We start from the raw sequence: 16,929 nt of genomic DNA on the forward strand, positions 1-16,929 counted from the left end.
AGGATTCCAATTCAAAAATAGGTAAAAAATTATTCAGGATTCCAATTTTAAAAAATAGCAAAACAAAAGCAGATCTACTAGCTCAAAATGCATCGCACTGTGACACGTTTTGACCTTGTAGATCAGCTATTTTTGACTATATATATACAGCATACTACTTTTGGTACCTACATTTTGTTAGCAGTAGCCTACTTTGAGTATGTTTTTTATTATTATTCTGGACAACTGCTGATGGGACTGCAATCGCCTATTTCTTTCAGCAGTCACCACTCTGCACCATGGAAAACAAGAACACACAAAAACTCGACCACGACCCGTTGCAGTGTTCCTCTGCTAGTTTCTTAGAGTCTGTACAAGCCTTCAGCCCTGCTGCGGGTCGCTGGGGAGAAGTCGGTGTGGTGGTGGTGCCGCCGGTGGCAGTTCTCCTCCTGCCGGGTGCATTGTTCAGTCTGAAATGAGCATCCTCGGGAGCTTTTCTGCACAGCCCGGCTTTCACCAGAGCGCCACTGTCTTGGCACAGCTTCTTCTGTTTGCTGAGAGCCCGTGAGATTTGCTTCCAATATAATTTCGCGTTTGAAACATACTGGGGACACGCGGCCGGTTTATTGGCGACGTACTCGCAGCTGTAACTCTTCTTGCTGCTTTTCTTGCAGGTCACGCCGAGGGTCATGTCGTGGATACCTGTCGCGACCCACGTACACTGTGACTTGTCTTTTGCGGTGAATTTCCCCTTGACTGGCGACTTGGTGGTGGGACTGTCGCCGCCGGTGTCCTTTACTTTCTCTGCTGTCGCCCTTCGTGAGACGTTTTGACAGCTGGCCAGCATGAAGTGCTGGGAAGCAAGGAGGATCAATAAGGTGGTTACATTCGTGAGAAGCGCCATGAATGAAGTCTCTCCCAAAAATCTATAGCTGCAAGGAGTAGGAAAAAGTAAAACTATAAATTAACATGTTAATACCCAAGTTTCTCCAATTTGCATTTGATTGAATGTGTGTTTATAGTTCAGTAGAGTAGCTAAAGTGCAATGCACCTACCTGTTCCTTTATTTTTTTGTGCGGTAAAAACCTATGTGCTGGTCCTTAGGGGTTGAGTTTGTAGGATACTTTATGTTCGTTCCCCTGCTTGAATACGTTTTTTCTGCAAGAAATGCTCCTCCCCTTCTTTACACGCGCGCGCGCACACGCACACACAGTCACACACACACACACACACACACTAGGGTGACCAGATGTCCCTCTTTGTGTGGGACAGTCCCTCATTTCCAAGACTTTTCAGGCGTCCCACAAATTGAGACCCTGTCCCACATTGTGACTGATGACAGGCAATGGCATCAGCGTTCAAATGCCCTAATAGTAGTCTCCTAATATTTGGCCTTTCTGTTGTAAAGCTCTCTCATTGTCTCTTCCTGCAAGATGTGTTTTTAAGCCTGTTAAAATAGCATAAAAATAAAAAATAAAGCATGATTTTAAAACGTGAGACACCAGAGGAGTTTATAAATTATAGCCAATAGGCCTATGGTCGAATATGACATCAAGGCATTTAATAGCAACTCAAGTAGTAAGTTGCTAACCCGATACTCCAGTATCAAGCATTGACTGTCCCCTCATGTGCATCATGCATCCTGACTCTAACTGGACTGTGATAATTTATTGGTTCCCTTTTTCATCCATCATGCACTTTAAAATATCACCATGCACTTTACTTTGTGTTGTATGTTACGTGTTATGTTATGTGTTTATGTACTACGGTTATGTGGGAGCTCCCTTGAAATTTCGTTGTATGCTCAGTGTATGCTTGGTGTGCAATGACAAATAAAAAAAAAGTCTATTCTATTCTATTCTTGTGTTGGACAAGTGTGATGAAATGAAATGAAATGATTACTATATTTACCCAGGGTATCTGGGCTAAGCTCAAGAACTTGTTTCCAGCCAGGCCCTGCTCATAGAACACATTTCATCGTAGTGGTTCAATGCCTTGTTCAAGGGCACTTCAGCGGTGGTAATTTTAACATGTCGGACCGCTGATTCGAACTGGCGACCTTCCGGTATCAAGACCGCTCCGCTATGCGTTCGGCCACCGCTGCCATTGCAAAATAGGGGGGGACGGGGTCACCCCATCACACTTGTCCCACACAAGAGATACTTCTGTCCCTCAAATGAACAGTTTGGATCTGGTCACCCTAACACACACACAAAACAGCTGACATTTTATTTCACGTCGATTTTTATTGGATTTCTGATTTATTATCGTCTATTGTCACGGCGCCGTGCTATAGCTAGATTTATCGAATAGGCCTACGCTTTAGGCATATATGGACGAAAAATAAAACACAGCATCGATAGACTAAAAAGCCAATACAATTAACGTGCTTTTGAAAATGTAAGAGTAGGCTAAAGGCGGCATTCAGTTATAGCTATAGGCTGCCGATATTATTGTTTTAATAGCCTACGATTTAACAATGGGGGACATGTATTTCTATTATAGTATATTAAACAACCATATACCAGGGGGTAAAGTAAAGTTACACTTATCCAGACATGTTTTCGTTTAATATAGTCTACACAACATTGCCATCCACTGGCCAGAATAAGATGCTACACTTTTCTCCTCTAGCATGTGCCACCCTTCCCTTCCACCCTCCACTCCATGGAAAACAAAAATCAATATAAACACACAGCAATTAAGAACACATGTTTATTCATTGAATAAAAAACAAAATCTATATTTGTGTCAAACCCTCTTTGCTCAAAATGAAAATCATTCTCAATAATTGTATATGATCCAATATAATATATGTTAGCCTATACATACACAAATAAAACACAATAGGCCTACAAAACACATTTGGTGTTTGGATATTTCTTTCCAAAATGCCCCCTCCTCCCAATAAAAATAATGATAAGAATAATAATAATACATTTGGCAAATGTTTTTTAAGTAGGCCTAAAGTGTTATTAGGCAACATTCGATAATACAATTGCTCCAAAACCTGTATAGGCCTAATGCCTGGCCTTATATATAGGCCTATATTCAGTCATTTGGGGGAATAAACAAGAAGTTGAAGGATACAATTTAGTCTGATGTATAATGTATGACAGTTCACATCACTTTACATTACTTAAGATCATTTTTCATTTTGGACAACGTTTATTTGGACTATATGATGCATGATGTCCATCCGACTGAAACAGCAGCCTATACAAACTCTGCTAGGCCAAAAGAATAATAATAATAAAAAAACCATGACAGTAGGCCTATACCAACCCCATAACATTTGGAATAATGTTCTTCCAAGCATCAGGCTTAATATAGTTCTCAATAACACAGTTTTGAAAACAGCTCGGTGTACATATGGTTGCTTTGGCATTCATCCATGGTTAGCCTATATGTCATACATGGGCAACTGGCGGCCCGGGGGCCACATGCGGCCCCCCCACCATCACTTAATGCGGCCCGCAGGTTAATATCAGAATAGTAATATATTATTGATTTCACCGGTTACAATTCCAATCATGCAAACATGACCCACTTTAATTACGTATAGCTGTTGTGGTCTTTTTTTGTGTCCAATGTATTTGGATGTATAGTTCGCAAAGTTAACATAACTATAACTAAATGCATTTGAAATTAAATGAAAAGGTTACTTTTCAGGATTCCAATTAAGAAAATGCCAAAAAAATAATTCAGGATTTCAATTCAAATGTAGCAAAAAAAATAGCTGATCTACAAGCTCAAAACGCGTCGTTTTGAGCTTGTAGATCGGCTATTTTTTGCTATGACAGTAATATGCAATGTGGCCCTCTGGAGTGAGTGTGGAAATATAGTGGCCCTGCATTGTCAAAGTTGCCCACCCCTGGCCTATGTTAAACCGTCCCCTGTAGGGCCTGTAGGGGTCGCAAGAGCTCTTCGATTCACCAGCAAGCGCCTTTGAAAGGAGTTTCTCTCCGGGCATGGCTCTACCTCCAGTCGCAATTCTGAAGTCATCATCATCTCCAAAAGAAAGGCAATCTGTGGGGAAACGCATGGAGATAAGTGGACATCATAAAAACACACGAGGAAAAATATATTGGGTTTAAATCCTTAGCAGACCCTGTATTGAACTGGACTTTACTTTCCTGTGCTTTTTTCTGCCAACAGTTCATAGTATAGGCTATTCAATCAATCAATCATCAACACTTCGCTTTGGTGGGCAATGTAGGCTAGTCGACCCAGACGATAGCCTGCTCCTGGTCAAATATTAGGCTAGGCGGCCTAACTCAATTATGAAACAGTCAGATTCATTGAGTTAACTAGCCTGCAACAGGACAAGAGCATTCGCCCTATTGCCCTATTCAAAAGTAGGCCTACATGCTTTTTAACTTTACCAAATTGAAATGTAGTGGGGTAGGCCTAACTATATAGCCCTCAGGGATTTTATCACCATTGTATAATCATACCCGTACGATTATACAAACGTAGCAAACATGTTAATAAAGTAATCAAGTCTATAGGCTATACTAAAACATTTTTTTTTGTAGCAATACCTATTTACTGCTCACCTTCATCGCTAATTTTTAAAGAAGCCGATGACATAGCCGCACACGCCTTTGAGGGACCTCCAGCAGTACTTCTCGGCAATCTTTTTGGCCCCACTCGGGCCCGCCGGGGCAGCACTAGTGGTCGTCGACTTGGGTGTTGTTGCTGTAGTAGTAGCAGCAGTGGTGGGCTTAGTCGTTTTCAGCCGCATTGTTCTCCTTCTCGGAGGAGTGGGTTTCACCACCAGCTGCTTCTTGTTCTGGCGAGAGTTGGCACTCGGTTGCGCAGGTGCTGATGGCGATGCTGTGGAGGTGACCGACGAATAGGCGAGGACCATGCGCGCGTCTTCGGGCGCCTTCCTGCACATCTGAGGCTTGACCACCCGGGGCCCCTGGCACGCGTTGTGCAGCTTGCGCAGGCCCCACATCATCTGCGAGAAGTAGTGGCGCGGGTTGTTGTTGTAGGTCCGACACGTCTGCGGCTTGCCCACGTAGTCGCAGTAGTAGGTGCGCTGCTTGCCCCAGCACGAGATGCGCAGGCGGGTGGTGTCGCCCTGGCCCGTGACGGTCATCGTGCAGTAGTCGTTGGCCTTGGTGCTGAACTTGATGGGCTCGTTCCAACCCTGCGCCTCGACGGACGCCGGGAGGAGACAGCAGCAACAGGCGAAGAGCAGCAGCAGCGCCGGCAGCAGTTGGAAGGTGAGCGGAGTCCACAACATGATGGCTGGGGCTCTGTGCTGTGCGTAATAGTGGTGGATGCTGAAGAGAAGAGGAAAGTATATACCGGAGAGACTCCCGATCCCTCCCCGCTATTTATCGTCTGCCCTCTTTTTTTTTTTTTTTTTTCTTTTTACAAAGGACGGAATTCAGGTGGGGAGGGGGAGGGGTCAGACTAGAAAAGGCTTCCTATAAAAAGGGGAGAATTGTCCCCTAACACACACACACACACACACACACACACACACACACACACACACACACACACACACACACACACACACACACACACACACACACACACACACACACACACACACACACACACACACACACACACACACACACACACACACACACACACACACACACACACACACACACCAAGGTCAGGACCCCTGCATTTGAAAAGATTTTGTGGCCAGGGAACACCACCATTATACAGATATTTATGGGGATTTATTAGGTTAAAATTTCGAAATTTCAAAACTCAAAAAACCTTTTCATAATTGCAGCTTGCAGCATTTTAGATTGGTTATTTTTTTGGTTACACCGATTTTTTGCTGCTATTTTTTACAGATGTAGGGGGACCCCTGCATGTCTGGAACCACCTCAAAGGACCCCTGCGGTGCCCAGACCCCCCTTTGAAAACCACAGGCCTATACAGGCTATATACTGCAGTATGAAGCTGCAAAACCTTAAATTATAGATCTTTTTCTTTTCTTTTTGCCATGCTTATGTGGTCGGTACACTGTTTCATTCAAGATGCTTAGAATAAGTTAATGCATACAGACTGCCCAACTGCATGCTGAATGATGCAGCCTACAGGGCTATACTTTCCCCTCAGAAACTTTAAAATACTCAACCACGAAGTGACATGTTTTAAAGCCGGTTGCCCTTAACATACAGACAGGGGCAATCACTGCCGAGCAAGGGGAAGTAATTACCGTGCTAATTAAGCCAGAACAAGGAACAGATGCGTCTACGAATGTGCCACACTTGAGCCAGAGTGTGTGCCTGGAACTAACACAGGCGTGTGTGTGTGTGTCATGTGTGTGTGCGTGTGCGGGCCGTGGGGTAAGGGGGTCAGTATAGGCTACATGTCTTTGGCAGCTTTATTTTCACAGCAGTTAAGTCATAATGAGAGGAAAGGGGTCTCATTGTGGGGGACGGTGGGGGTCAGTGAAAGAAGTTATGGCGGGGAGTGAGTCTATAGATATAAGATAACTTTTTCATCAGACAATTTTTAAAAAGCCACTCTGTGGACGACCACTTCCTCATGGTATACATAACCCTCTTAGTTTGCTTTAAAAGCCAAGCCGATTTAGATGTGAGGAATGAGTTGGTATATGAGATTTCTGTGGCCGTGTTTTTTTGTTTTGTTATTTCATGGGTAGCTTGCTGAGCAGAGAAACCTCAGAGCCGCGCTTAGGCTACACATAATAAGATAATCATCTCCTATTGAAAATAGCAACACACCCATAATGCAGTACTGTGCGTCCTGCCCGCCGACGGCAGCGCACCATAACAGAGAAAAGAATGCCGCGGTCTTGAGTTATAAATTCTTATACGCCGCCCCATGCGTATGCCAGCTGTCATATGGTGAGCGCCGTTAGGGGAACTTCTATAGGACTGGTTTTGCCACCCCCACACACCCACACACCCACACCCACACACACACACACACACACACACACACAATCTAAATCCCTAAATCTAAATTCTAATCATGTCACCCCCAAAACAAACTCATTGGAGATTCAGAATTCTCACAAAAAGTGAAAAAAATAAAATAAAAAGGCATAAGAGAGACTTCAATTGAAATTGAAAGTATATTCACAAATTGTACACTCAGTTTTCCACCACATAAAAAATAAATTCTCTCCATCCATGCCAATGCCACAGTTCCACTCATTTACCATTGCCTAATAGTGTCCAACTGTCCATTGATAAAAGTGTGTTTTCAAGCACTTAGTAATGAGTGTAGAAATCGTAAATTTTCAGGGTCTTATGAAGACCCTATAAAGTATACTACATCAACGATAGTCCTGTCAAAGTGTGCACACAGGGGAAGTTAAGACTACAAAACATTTGCTGATCTTGATCAAGACAGAAAATCCGTTCGGTAGAATCTGGCACTGCGATTATATTACTGCCAGTTCCCAAAGCAACCCAACTTCGAGGCAATTCTCTTGCATAAAAAGGGGCATTTACTGTAAACTTGATAACCTCTGAACTTTTTTCACGATTTCCAAGAGACTTATATAAAACATTACCTAGATTTGTTTTTCCATGATAAAAAGCAGATTCTAAGAATCAATGCATGATCATCAAATCTGAAATGACAACGGTAGATATGTCTTTGCAGTATAAAAGGCGCGTAAAACCATACAGCCTTCATTGGAGTTTCTGCATTTTGATTGACGACACATTTAGCTACTTGTCCCAAGTATGAGATTGTCAAATGTTTTCTCATTATTACTCTGCTGACAGTGATACTGTGATAGTGATATATTTTAGTCTGTAAAGTGAGTGGAAGATGGGTTAAGTCATTGGAATGGCCTGTCCAGTGTGTCCAGAGGACATTGTCCTAGGTCGGACACCGGCCCACCAGACATGTTAGCGAATAATACACAATATCACATAATAGCTGCTGAATACATTCATCCTTTTCATGGCTAAAAATGTATCCATAGCGGGGATTGCAAAAAAGCTGAAACAATATATACAGTATGTATATAATTGAAAGAACAACTATGACCTGAGATCTACGGTAAAAATAGAATTTGGCTTGGAAAAAAGTACTTCTCCGCTTGAAAAAGTTTGACATTATCAAAGCAAGAAATATCTTGATTAAAAATGCCTTGTTAGTGAGATTAACATGATATTTTGTGTTACCGTTAATCGACGAAACACCTACAGAACGCCGGCACGCTTCTGACACTGGTTGTCGCGTGGTTAGAACGTTTCGGCCCCAAAATCGAAATGTGGTTTGAAATGTGTGAAGGGCCACATCGGTTGAAATGCTACGGTAGACAAGACATGCTCTGTAAAGGCATCTAGTTGTTTGCTGTGTGCCCTGAAAGCAGCAAAGATGACAAAACCCTGGCTGTCATACAATACTGTCAACATAAAAAAAAGCATGTTATATTTTTGAAAGTTTCTTTCAAATGATCCCCTTCTGAGCTCAGCTGTAGCACGCAGCTCTCAGCTCACTACACCTTACTGTCAGAACAACTTTGTTTGACCTTTTTAAGACAAAATAACATATAGTCAAACATATTTCATCACTATATGTTGCGATAGCCAAGAGTGACCATCCCACAACGTACAGATTCCAGGTTCTGTTCCAGGTGTCCTAACAAATTGTCCTTCGGCAACACGACTCCCACACTTGCTCCTCGGGTACAACGAGGAAAATATCCAACATGGGGAAAATGCATTCATGTTGCATTGAAAAGTCCCTCAAATATGTGCTGCTCCGAACTATAATGTCTGCTTGTGTCTGAAAACGACACACAAAATGGTCAAGTCTGTCCTCGGTCAATTTGCCATGACCCCGTAGCCACTGTTTCCACAGCACAAACAAGTACAAAAACAAAAGTTAAAAAGAGCCTTGATGCGTATTTAGAGTTTTGTCATGTCCTCGCACTGAATGTCTTCTTATTGTGTCCAAACTTGTAAACGCAGACACCACAGTCTCTCTAAAATAATTAAAAATGAAGTGCAGAGGACCACTGGCTCAGATTAATTCCATGGAGGGTGTGTGGGGCTAGAGTGATGGGTGGCAGTGTCCAGTGTCCGGAACCTCTTGAGGAGAAATGGGCACTACAATGTGATTTTCTTTTCTTCAGGTGATTATTGAAGACAGTGGAGAGAGAGAGAGAAAGAGAGAACGCAAGCAAGGGACCAGCAGCAGAAAAGTGGGTTTGGGATGGTTGTCGTCTTCTGCGGACTGGGTGGGTTGTTCTGTAGAATCATCATCCGGTGTCATGGTTTTAAAATGATAATGGGGAGAAATGGCTTTGGTTAATAAACCCGGAAACACACGTATTTTTTTACAGAACATTAACACATTTATACTATTTTATTCCTTGTTTGCGAAAAATACTGTTTTCCAACCACCTTTTTAGTTAACCACTTTGACCCTGGAGTCCATATTTTGGCCATGTTGTCAATATCGAGGCCAAAAGTATTTCAATATTTAAAAAGAAAATGTGTTGCTAATAAGTCGTAAGTCTTAGTTATTTGCTGTGTGTTTGGTTTTGGTCATGTCTATTATAAACATGTATTGTATTTTATGCACAGCTGTAAACCACATCTCATTGGGATAATACAATCCTAAACTTGAACTAGATAAAATAACAAGAAAAGCTTACCGTCCAGTTTCAGTTCCAGTTTTCGAGGACACTGTGGTATGGCAAATGGTGGGTAAAGACAAAAAGACAAAAAAACAACAATTTAATCACATTCATATTTCAGAACATTGTTGCCCATTGCTGTGTGTAATGACACAATTCTGGCTGGGCTGTGAAGATGAAACGTATGAAAAGTGCAGTGAGTTATTATGTGTTAGTATTGAGCGGGTTTTCCAAGGAGAACATTCTTATTCACTACATTCCTATTCGCTACACAAATCACTACTGTGTTCTACAGTAAACCCTTTTTTATTTATTAAGATTGTTCAGTATTAAATTGGTTTTGGGAAGAAGCTTTTGTGGTTTTATTGTTTAGGATTGTATCGGTATAATTTAGGTTGTTACTTGTTATGGAGAACCTTTAATGGCAAGGCCTTTAGCTTTGCGACTGTAAGGAACATCTAACTGTTTAAAAGTAAAACAAAACAAAACAAAAATTCCAACAGTTCCAAAGTTTTTTGTTTTGTTTTTGCTTTCCTCAGTCACTTCTTAAGCAATCAATCATTAGAATAGGCTTCAAAATGGTTCCTGTAATATGTTTGGTTGCAATATTACTTATATAAAAACCTACGTTTATTTGACAGCGACAAAAAAGAAAAAACAAAAAAAGAAACGATGTTTCACAAAGAATATGAGACACAGTTGCACTGTATCCATCCATCTATCTGACCCTAACCTCGGCGACCACAGGCGTTTTAATCTGACCCTAACCCTATCCAAAGAACTGTATATATCCAAACCTATCTAAAGCCAATCCTAAAGTCAGAACAAACACAGGACCAATTATTGTCTACACAGCACCATGAGAGAAGAGTCACAAGGGCCCAGACAAGCTGTAAAGAAAGGTTAGAAGAACAAACATAATGGGAGGGGGGGTGTCATAAGCATATAAGTACAAAGATACCAAAACAAAACAGGAGATATAATAGGTATCCATGGAATGAAGAAAGGCTGATGACAAACAGCGACATGAGACGAGAGCTGTGTGAATGAAGTACAGGGTATAGGTGAGTAGTGAGTACAGACAAGACACACACACACACAGACATCAAGTCATTATTAGGGGTGATGGTGGTGATGCAGGCAGATGTGGAGAAAAGGAAAACAGATCCCGGTGTGAGTGAGTGACGACGACGGCGATGATGGCACAGTAGTAGTTTCTTTAAAGTACCTTTCCGGAGCGGATGTAAAAGGAACGACTCTCTCTACTGTCTGTCACCAGTCAATATGCCTCGGTGGAGCCGACGCCCGAGGGAACCTGTTCATAGTGTCATAGGCAGGGATGCTACGGTTGTAACAGACACACACACACACGCACACGTACACACACACACACACACACACACACACACAGGGGACACCGTCATCATCACCAGCCAGATGGGGCATTCATTCATTCATTCATTCATTCAACTGAATTGCCTTGATTGTTTTGTTAGGGCAACAGTCATGTGATAATTGTACCAGGCAGGGGAAATTGTTCCAACGACTATGTCATGTGTCGACATTCTGAAATGTCGATTTGTTTTTTGTTTTTTTGGGGCGCCTGGGATAATTTTCACGTTACACACACCAGCTGCTCTCCCATGAGCCTCAGCATGGCGCAGTTGTTATAGGGCGTGCACAGCAGTCGTAGCCAATTTGTGGTGCCACAAATCAAAAGCCCGGTCATTTTTCCTCATAGAGATTTCTGAAAATACAATATTTATAATCATTATTTTAAGCGTGGAACCAATTAAGCCACTCAGGCTCTTGGTGAATCGTGGCCATAAAACATTTGATTCTGGGTCACCAAAATATTTGAGCCTGGGTGGCTTGGTTCCAAGCTTAGAATAATTAATGATACAGTACGTAGCTTGCAGAGTTAGTTCAGTCAGATATACCCGAGGGGTTTCATGCTGTGCTCAAAGGGAGCGTACATATACTCAAGGGGATAATATGCTGCATTACTCATTCGCTGATGTGGCTGATGTGGCAGTCAGCTGACCAATTGGGTGGGGTATTTAAGCTCACTAGACTGCATGCTTCTTCCTGCCTTCCTTCTGCATATGGTTCCTGGTTGTTGTTATGTGATGTTTGCTTGTTATTTCTGTTCCCCATGGGGGGGTTGTTAACTTGTTATTGTATATCTATCTAAAGCAAGAACGCCCGCACGACTCCAATGTCTTAGTTTCTCTTAACAGTCTTACCGGGTGCGCGGTCGAGGAAAGTTAACTTTTCAAGAAATTCTCTAAGGAGAGAATACCAGCACTCACAGTATAACGCTGACGAAGGCTATACGCCGAAACGCGTACGTTGTGCTGTCTGCTCTGCAGCATACTGTGCGAATATAAAATAATAAAAGTGCCTTAAACCAAATTACATGTCCGTGAGTGCTGGTATTGTCTCCTTAGAGAATTTCTTGAAAAGTTGTATATCTATCTCCGTGCTCTTAATGTTTAATGATGGTGTTTAATTGTGCCGAGCAGGGAGAAAAATGTAGCAGAGCCGAACGCCAAGATAAAATATTATGCACACTTATTGTATTCTCATTCTATAATAAATATTGTTTGCATCTATTCGTGAGTTATCCGACTGAATCAATGTTTTCAGAAATCCCTATTGAGAAAAAATAATGGGCTTTCGTTATGTGGAACCACATAATGGCTGCCACTGCTATGCCCTATAGACAGGTCAGAGAGCAGAACACCTGGTCTCTCTATTCCAAGGGCTTAAGAGTGGTTAAACAGCACCTAATTCAAATTGGAATTATTTTGAGGGTATACCGTGCAATTAGGTTTCATTCCAAAATGCCATACTCTGTACTCTCAAATGCCCCGAAAATGAAAGGCAAAGGTTGCAAGAAGAATCCAAAAGTACCCCCAACACCACAACCACCACAACGTTCCATCAGAGCAGACATTGTGGAACAAATCCCATCAATCCATGCAATAAAACAAAAATGTCAAAACGTCCAATTAGTCGAAGTGATGGAATATATAATTTATGGGAACAAAAAGCATCTAGTGACTTGGTTTCCTCAGACATTTTCTGTGTGTGTTTTTGCTCTCTGCCTGCCATGCCTTCAGAGTAATTTGTCTAATGATGCTTAGACAGCCTGATCCAAAAAAACAACAAAACATGTTAGAACAAGTAGACAAAACAAGCCGGCATTTTAAGTTGTCACACCAAAGCATTCAGACATGCTTGCCTCTCTCTGAATAAAAGGACCAGGTGTACATTCATTGGAGTTTCAGTTTGCCTGACTCTGGACAAGAGGAAAACAGGAGGATCGATTTTCATTCCACGTGCAGAGCGAGCATGCAGTGGGTTAGTGATGCAGCAAAGACCCCAATAAACACTTTTGCAATGCCATATTTGGCAAAACTGAAAAAGGTGATTGTCAGACCAAAAAAGTGGGCCAACTATAAATTCATAACAAAAACCAAACATGCCGTATACTGTGGGAGCGTAGTGCGATATTTTGTACAATAACTAAAGAAAATACCAGAAGAAAAACACTGGCATGTACGTGTCTGCAAACAACAGATACATTGAATGTATGTTGACTTTTCTGGATGTAAGAACGGTTGCATATCAACATTTCCACATATGTCGACTCAATCCTAGGTGTCCTGTATCGCGTACTGCTGTATGTGCAATTTCAAAATAGATTATACCGATTCCAGGGGTGGACGATAACAAAGTACATTCACTGTACTTGATTACTGTACTTGAACAAGAGTATCTGCACTTTATTCTCTTTGGGGGGGGAAACAAGACCTTCACTCCACTACGTTTCAAATACAAATATTGTATTTTGAATTGACATGTCGGCACCCCCGATACCAACACTTGCATAGACTAATGACTTGCAGCCATATATATACAGTATATATTAGAAATAGTGAAAATAGCAGATCTATAAAGGTCACAGCGTGTCACATCGCGAAACGCCAGCTTTGAAACCCTGAGGATCAATGTATCTGTGGTTTGAAATGAATCAATACACATACACTGGCAATGTTTCTTCTGTGGCATTTGGGTTGGAAAATGAAAAGCAGACACCATTTTCTCATCGGGGGCAACTGTTACTTTTTACAGTCCGATTGTTCCATGGTTACAGCTGTCTTATTGTTCCATGGTTGAGGAGTGAATAAGGATGCAAAAAATCGCGCTGACCTCCAGATGTGTGTTTGTGTGTGTGTGTGTGTGTGTGTGTGCTTGCGTGATTAGTAAACCCCCTGTGGGCATGCATTGTTTGTGTATTCATCTGACTCATTAATCCATAAATAAGACCCGAGGCCGATTCTACAAAATGTCTTCTAAATCCCAACAGTTTTCTGAAGTACATATATGTTGACTCAATACTCAAACTATTTCATGTCAAGGACCGCCCAAAGCATTTTGCCGCGGACCCCTCCATCTCAAAATATCTTTGTTCCAGGGACCCCCCCCCCCCCCCCCCCGGAAGCAAATATTTGAGTTAAAAATGTTTGTTTTGAAAAATATGTGTGTCACTGGAACAACATATTTTCAGATGCGGGTCGGCGGCCAATTACAGATATTCTTGGGGGTCCTCGACATGAAAAACGACTGACATAGAAACATGGGTTTTTCTGAAAACTCTCAGGATTTAGAAGACATTTGTAGAATCGTCCTCAGGTCTAAATGGGTCAACACATGGCCGATCCCCAAACTATCATGCATGCCCCCACTTCCAAACAACACGCATGCAACACCGTTATACTATAGTATTTACCTTGTTGATTATCAGATTTGGGACACCTTGTTGTAAAGGCTTATTATGATAACCATTATTACCAATTTCCATACTGAAAACACAACATTGTATACAAAAAAAGGGAATGAAAAAATGCATGATATAATATGGCATGCTGTCAAAGCTTTTTTTTTCTTCTCCTTTCAAAATCACTATAGTACTAGTATCAAGTGTCAGGACATAATAAAGGACATTTATAAAGCCTTTAAATATAATCTATATTATTAAAAAAAGAAATCTTACACCATCTTACAAAGACAGGCGGATATGGTGCTTTTGTAAGGTCATGATGATTATAAGAGCCCTTGTTGAACAGTAAAGGGGGCACTTTTTCCAAAGATAGCAAACGACAAGAAGCCAAACCACCCACCCAGTTAAGAGCAATATTACTGTAGCATAGGAAAAACAAAGACATTAAGACCAAGACCAGCACCAAGAAGAGAGGTTCAGTAGTTATATGTACAACACAACAACACACCCAGAGAGAGTACCAGTCACTGCACGCAACGATGCGCAAGAACGGAAGCAGAGAGAGAGAGATGGAAATCGTTTTAACGAAGCTTACGTTTTCATGGGTAATGTCTCAATGCTATAATGATACAAAAAACAACAACAAAAAAACAAAAAAAAGAGATGTAAACATGTTAATGAGATGTTCAGCAACAGACGTCATGTACTACCAACACAACATGTTGCTCTGATGTGCAGCAGTGTTGATCCCGTGACGGGAAAAAACGTCACGGATCAGCAATTGATGTCTCCATTGCATTTGTGCACCGGGGGGGGGGGGGGGGGGGGGGGGGCTGCGTGCGGGTCAACTGCAGCAGGAGGACCCCGTGATGATAACATGCAAATCCATCAACTCCTTTCTTTTTCTTTTATAAAGTGCAGAGTGCTTTTGAGAGAGAGAGAGAGAGAGGAATGAAACAAGCAACAAAATTAATGCAAAAATAAATAAAGCCACGTCGGATGGAAGATGGAACCGGTAGAAAATGGTTATCACAAAGTGAAATGCCACGTCCCCGAAACAGAGGAACTACAAAGAAGAAGAGTGGAGGAGAGAAGAGATTAAAAAGAGAATACCAACACGTCTACATGGTACACACGTCGTACTCGCCTACTGTACATCAGTGGCTCCCAAACTGTTTCATGTCAAGGACCCCCAAATTGACTCTAACTAGCCCCGCGGACCCCCCATTTGAAAAGATGTGCCAGGGACCACCCATAAGAGATGATTTCTAGCAGTGATTCTCAACCCGTTTAATTTCAAGGGCCCCCTGTTTGACATGCATTAGGCTACGGACCCCCATTTAACCCATTTTGACCTGAGATCAGATTAAAAAAATGTCTTCTACATCCTGACAGTTTTCTGAAAAAGCTATGTTTCTATGTCAGTCGTTCTTTGATTTTTCGAAAATAGCAGACCTACAAGCTCGTATGAGCTTGTAGATCTGCTATTTTTCAATAGCTAAAGCATAACATAATGCTAACACCAAAAGGGGTTCCCACCCAAAATGGGTTAATGGCAATTCTATCCCTGGGACCCCCAATTTATATTGTAAAATCACTGTTAATTTAACTCTGGACAGTTACAGACCCATAAGGGTCCATTTGGTTCCAAACTATCATTTAGCTGGGGACCCCCTGGAACTCCCTCAAGGACCCCTGGGGGTCCCCGGACCCCACTTTGGGAACCACCGATCTACATAACATCATCGTCGTCAAGCAGATTTATTTTCATTTCTTTCATAAATTAACGCCCTATTCACACTTGACAGTATAAACCTGACCTTTGACTTGAATATGGATATTAAGTTTCTTTTCAACAGCGACGATATAATAATATTATTACTGAAGAAAGGTAGGTAGAGTGAATGCCACTTACTCGTCGTAAACATCCTCCGTGTCCATTCGGCGGTAGTACTTGGCTAGTTTCACTCCCAGGACGATGCTGGGCAACAGGAACAGAGTACTGAAGCCCAGGCCCATCCAAAATGTATTCTGTTACAAAAAACATACACACACATAAAGATGACACAAGTGACATGATGCCCTCTCGTCGTACAGTAAGGTCCTCCCTCACACCTAAGACAGGGGTTCTCAACCCGTGGGTCGCGACCCCTCGGGGGGTCGCCAAATTATTTTAGGGGGTCCCCAAATTATAAAAAAAAAAAAAAAAAAAATGTTTTTTATTTTTTTTTCATGGTTTTTCAAAAATAGCAGACCTACAAGCTCGTAGCGCGCCACTCGGTGGCGCGCTATGAGCTTGTAGATCTGCTATTTTTAAATAGCTAAATTATAACAATGCTTAACCCTTAGAAGATGAAAGACGCCAATTGGCGTCTTCATCAGAATTCCGTAAATGATCAATGACGCCAATTGGCGTCTTCACAGTTTTTGATGAATCTAAACATATTAATATGCTCCGAAGCGCTGTTTAAATTCCTGAGCTTATATTCCAACTACATTACCCAGAAAACCCGTGTCACGTGACACACGTGTACGTGTTGCCATTGGA

The 16,929-nt window shown here is 41.9% G+C and overlaps 3 protein-coding genes across 6 annotated transcripts in view; all 3 read right to left on the bottom strand.

Annotated features, from left to right (window-relative positions):
• Nucleotides 1-243: 243 nt before the first annotated feature.
• Nucleotides 244-4,544, bottom strand: LOC306920678 (fibroblast growth factor-binding protein 1-like; the record flags this gene model as incomplete). Its single annotated transcript, XM_079497499.1, has 2 exons — nucleotides 244-832; nucleotides 4,539-4,544. The coding sequence occupies 2 exons, from the start codon at nucleotides 4,542-4,544 to the stop codon at nucleotides 257-259; spliced, it is 582 nt and encodes a 193-aa protein (XP_079353625.1). The 3' UTR covers nucleotides 244-256.
• Nucleotides 2,741-5,278, bottom strand: LOC306922715 (fibroblast growth factor-binding protein 2-like). Of its 2 annotated transcripts, XR_013789956.1 has the most exons (3): nucleotides 4,539-5,278; nucleotides 3,781-4,008; nucleotides 2,741-3,718 (listed from the first exon to the last, which is right to left on the bottom strand). XR_013789956.1 is itself a non-coding variant. In XM_079500506.1 (2 exons), exon 1 carries the CDS (start codon nucleotides 5,231-5,233, stop codon nucleotides 4,547-4,549), a length of 687 nt encoding a protein of 228 aa, XP_079356632.1. In that variant the 5' UTR covers nucleotides 5,234-5,278; the 3' UTR covers nucleotides 2,741-4,008; nucleotides 4,539-4,546. The 2 variants fall into 2 exon arrangements, 1 of the variants encoding a protein (XP_079356632.1); XM_079500506.1 differs by having other exon boundaries at nucleotides 2,741-4,008.
• Nucleotides 5,279-7,049: 1,771 nt separating this feature from the next.
• The window catches only part of LOC306921564 (prominin-1-A-like), a 107,380-nt gene continuing 97,500 nt past the window's right edge, over nucleotides 7,050-16,929 (bottom strand). Inside the window, exons 23-28 of one of the 3 annotated variants that reach the window (XM_079498742.1) lie at nucleotides 16,297-16,412; nucleotides 14,977-15,000; nucleotides 14,391-14,463; nucleotides 10,821-10,934; nucleotides 9,611-9,641; nucleotides 7,050-9,200 (exon numbers count right to left, since the gene is read on the bottom strand). In XM_079498742.1, the coding sequence (XP_079354868.1) occupies nucleotides 10,920-10,934; nucleotides 14,391-14,463; nucleotides 14,977-15,000; nucleotides 16,297-16,412 (228 nt within the window). In that variant the 3' untranslated portion in view covers nucleotides 7,050-9,200; nucleotides 9,611-9,641; nucleotides 10,821-10,919. The remainder of the gene's footprint in view (nucleotides 9,201-9,610; nucleotides 9,642-10,820; nucleotides 10,935-14,390; nucleotides 14,464-14,976; nucleotides 15,001-16,296; nucleotides 16,413-16,929) is intronic. The other 2 variants (XM_079498743.1, XM_079498744.1) reach the window with 2 other exon arrangements.

Source organism: Electrona antarctica, assembly GCF_951216825.1.
Source record: "Electrona antarctica genome assembly, chromosome: 1".
In the NCBI taxonomy this organism is placed as follows: Eukaryota; Metazoa; Chordata; class Actinopteri; order Myctophiformes; family Myctophidae; genus Electrona; species Electrona antarctica.

Excerpts from the sequence above, each read along its gene's own strand:
- LOC306922715 (XM_079500506.1), bottom strand. The coding sequence starts at position 5,233 with ATGTTGTGGACTCCGCTCACCTTCCAACTGCTGCCGGCGCTGCTGCTG.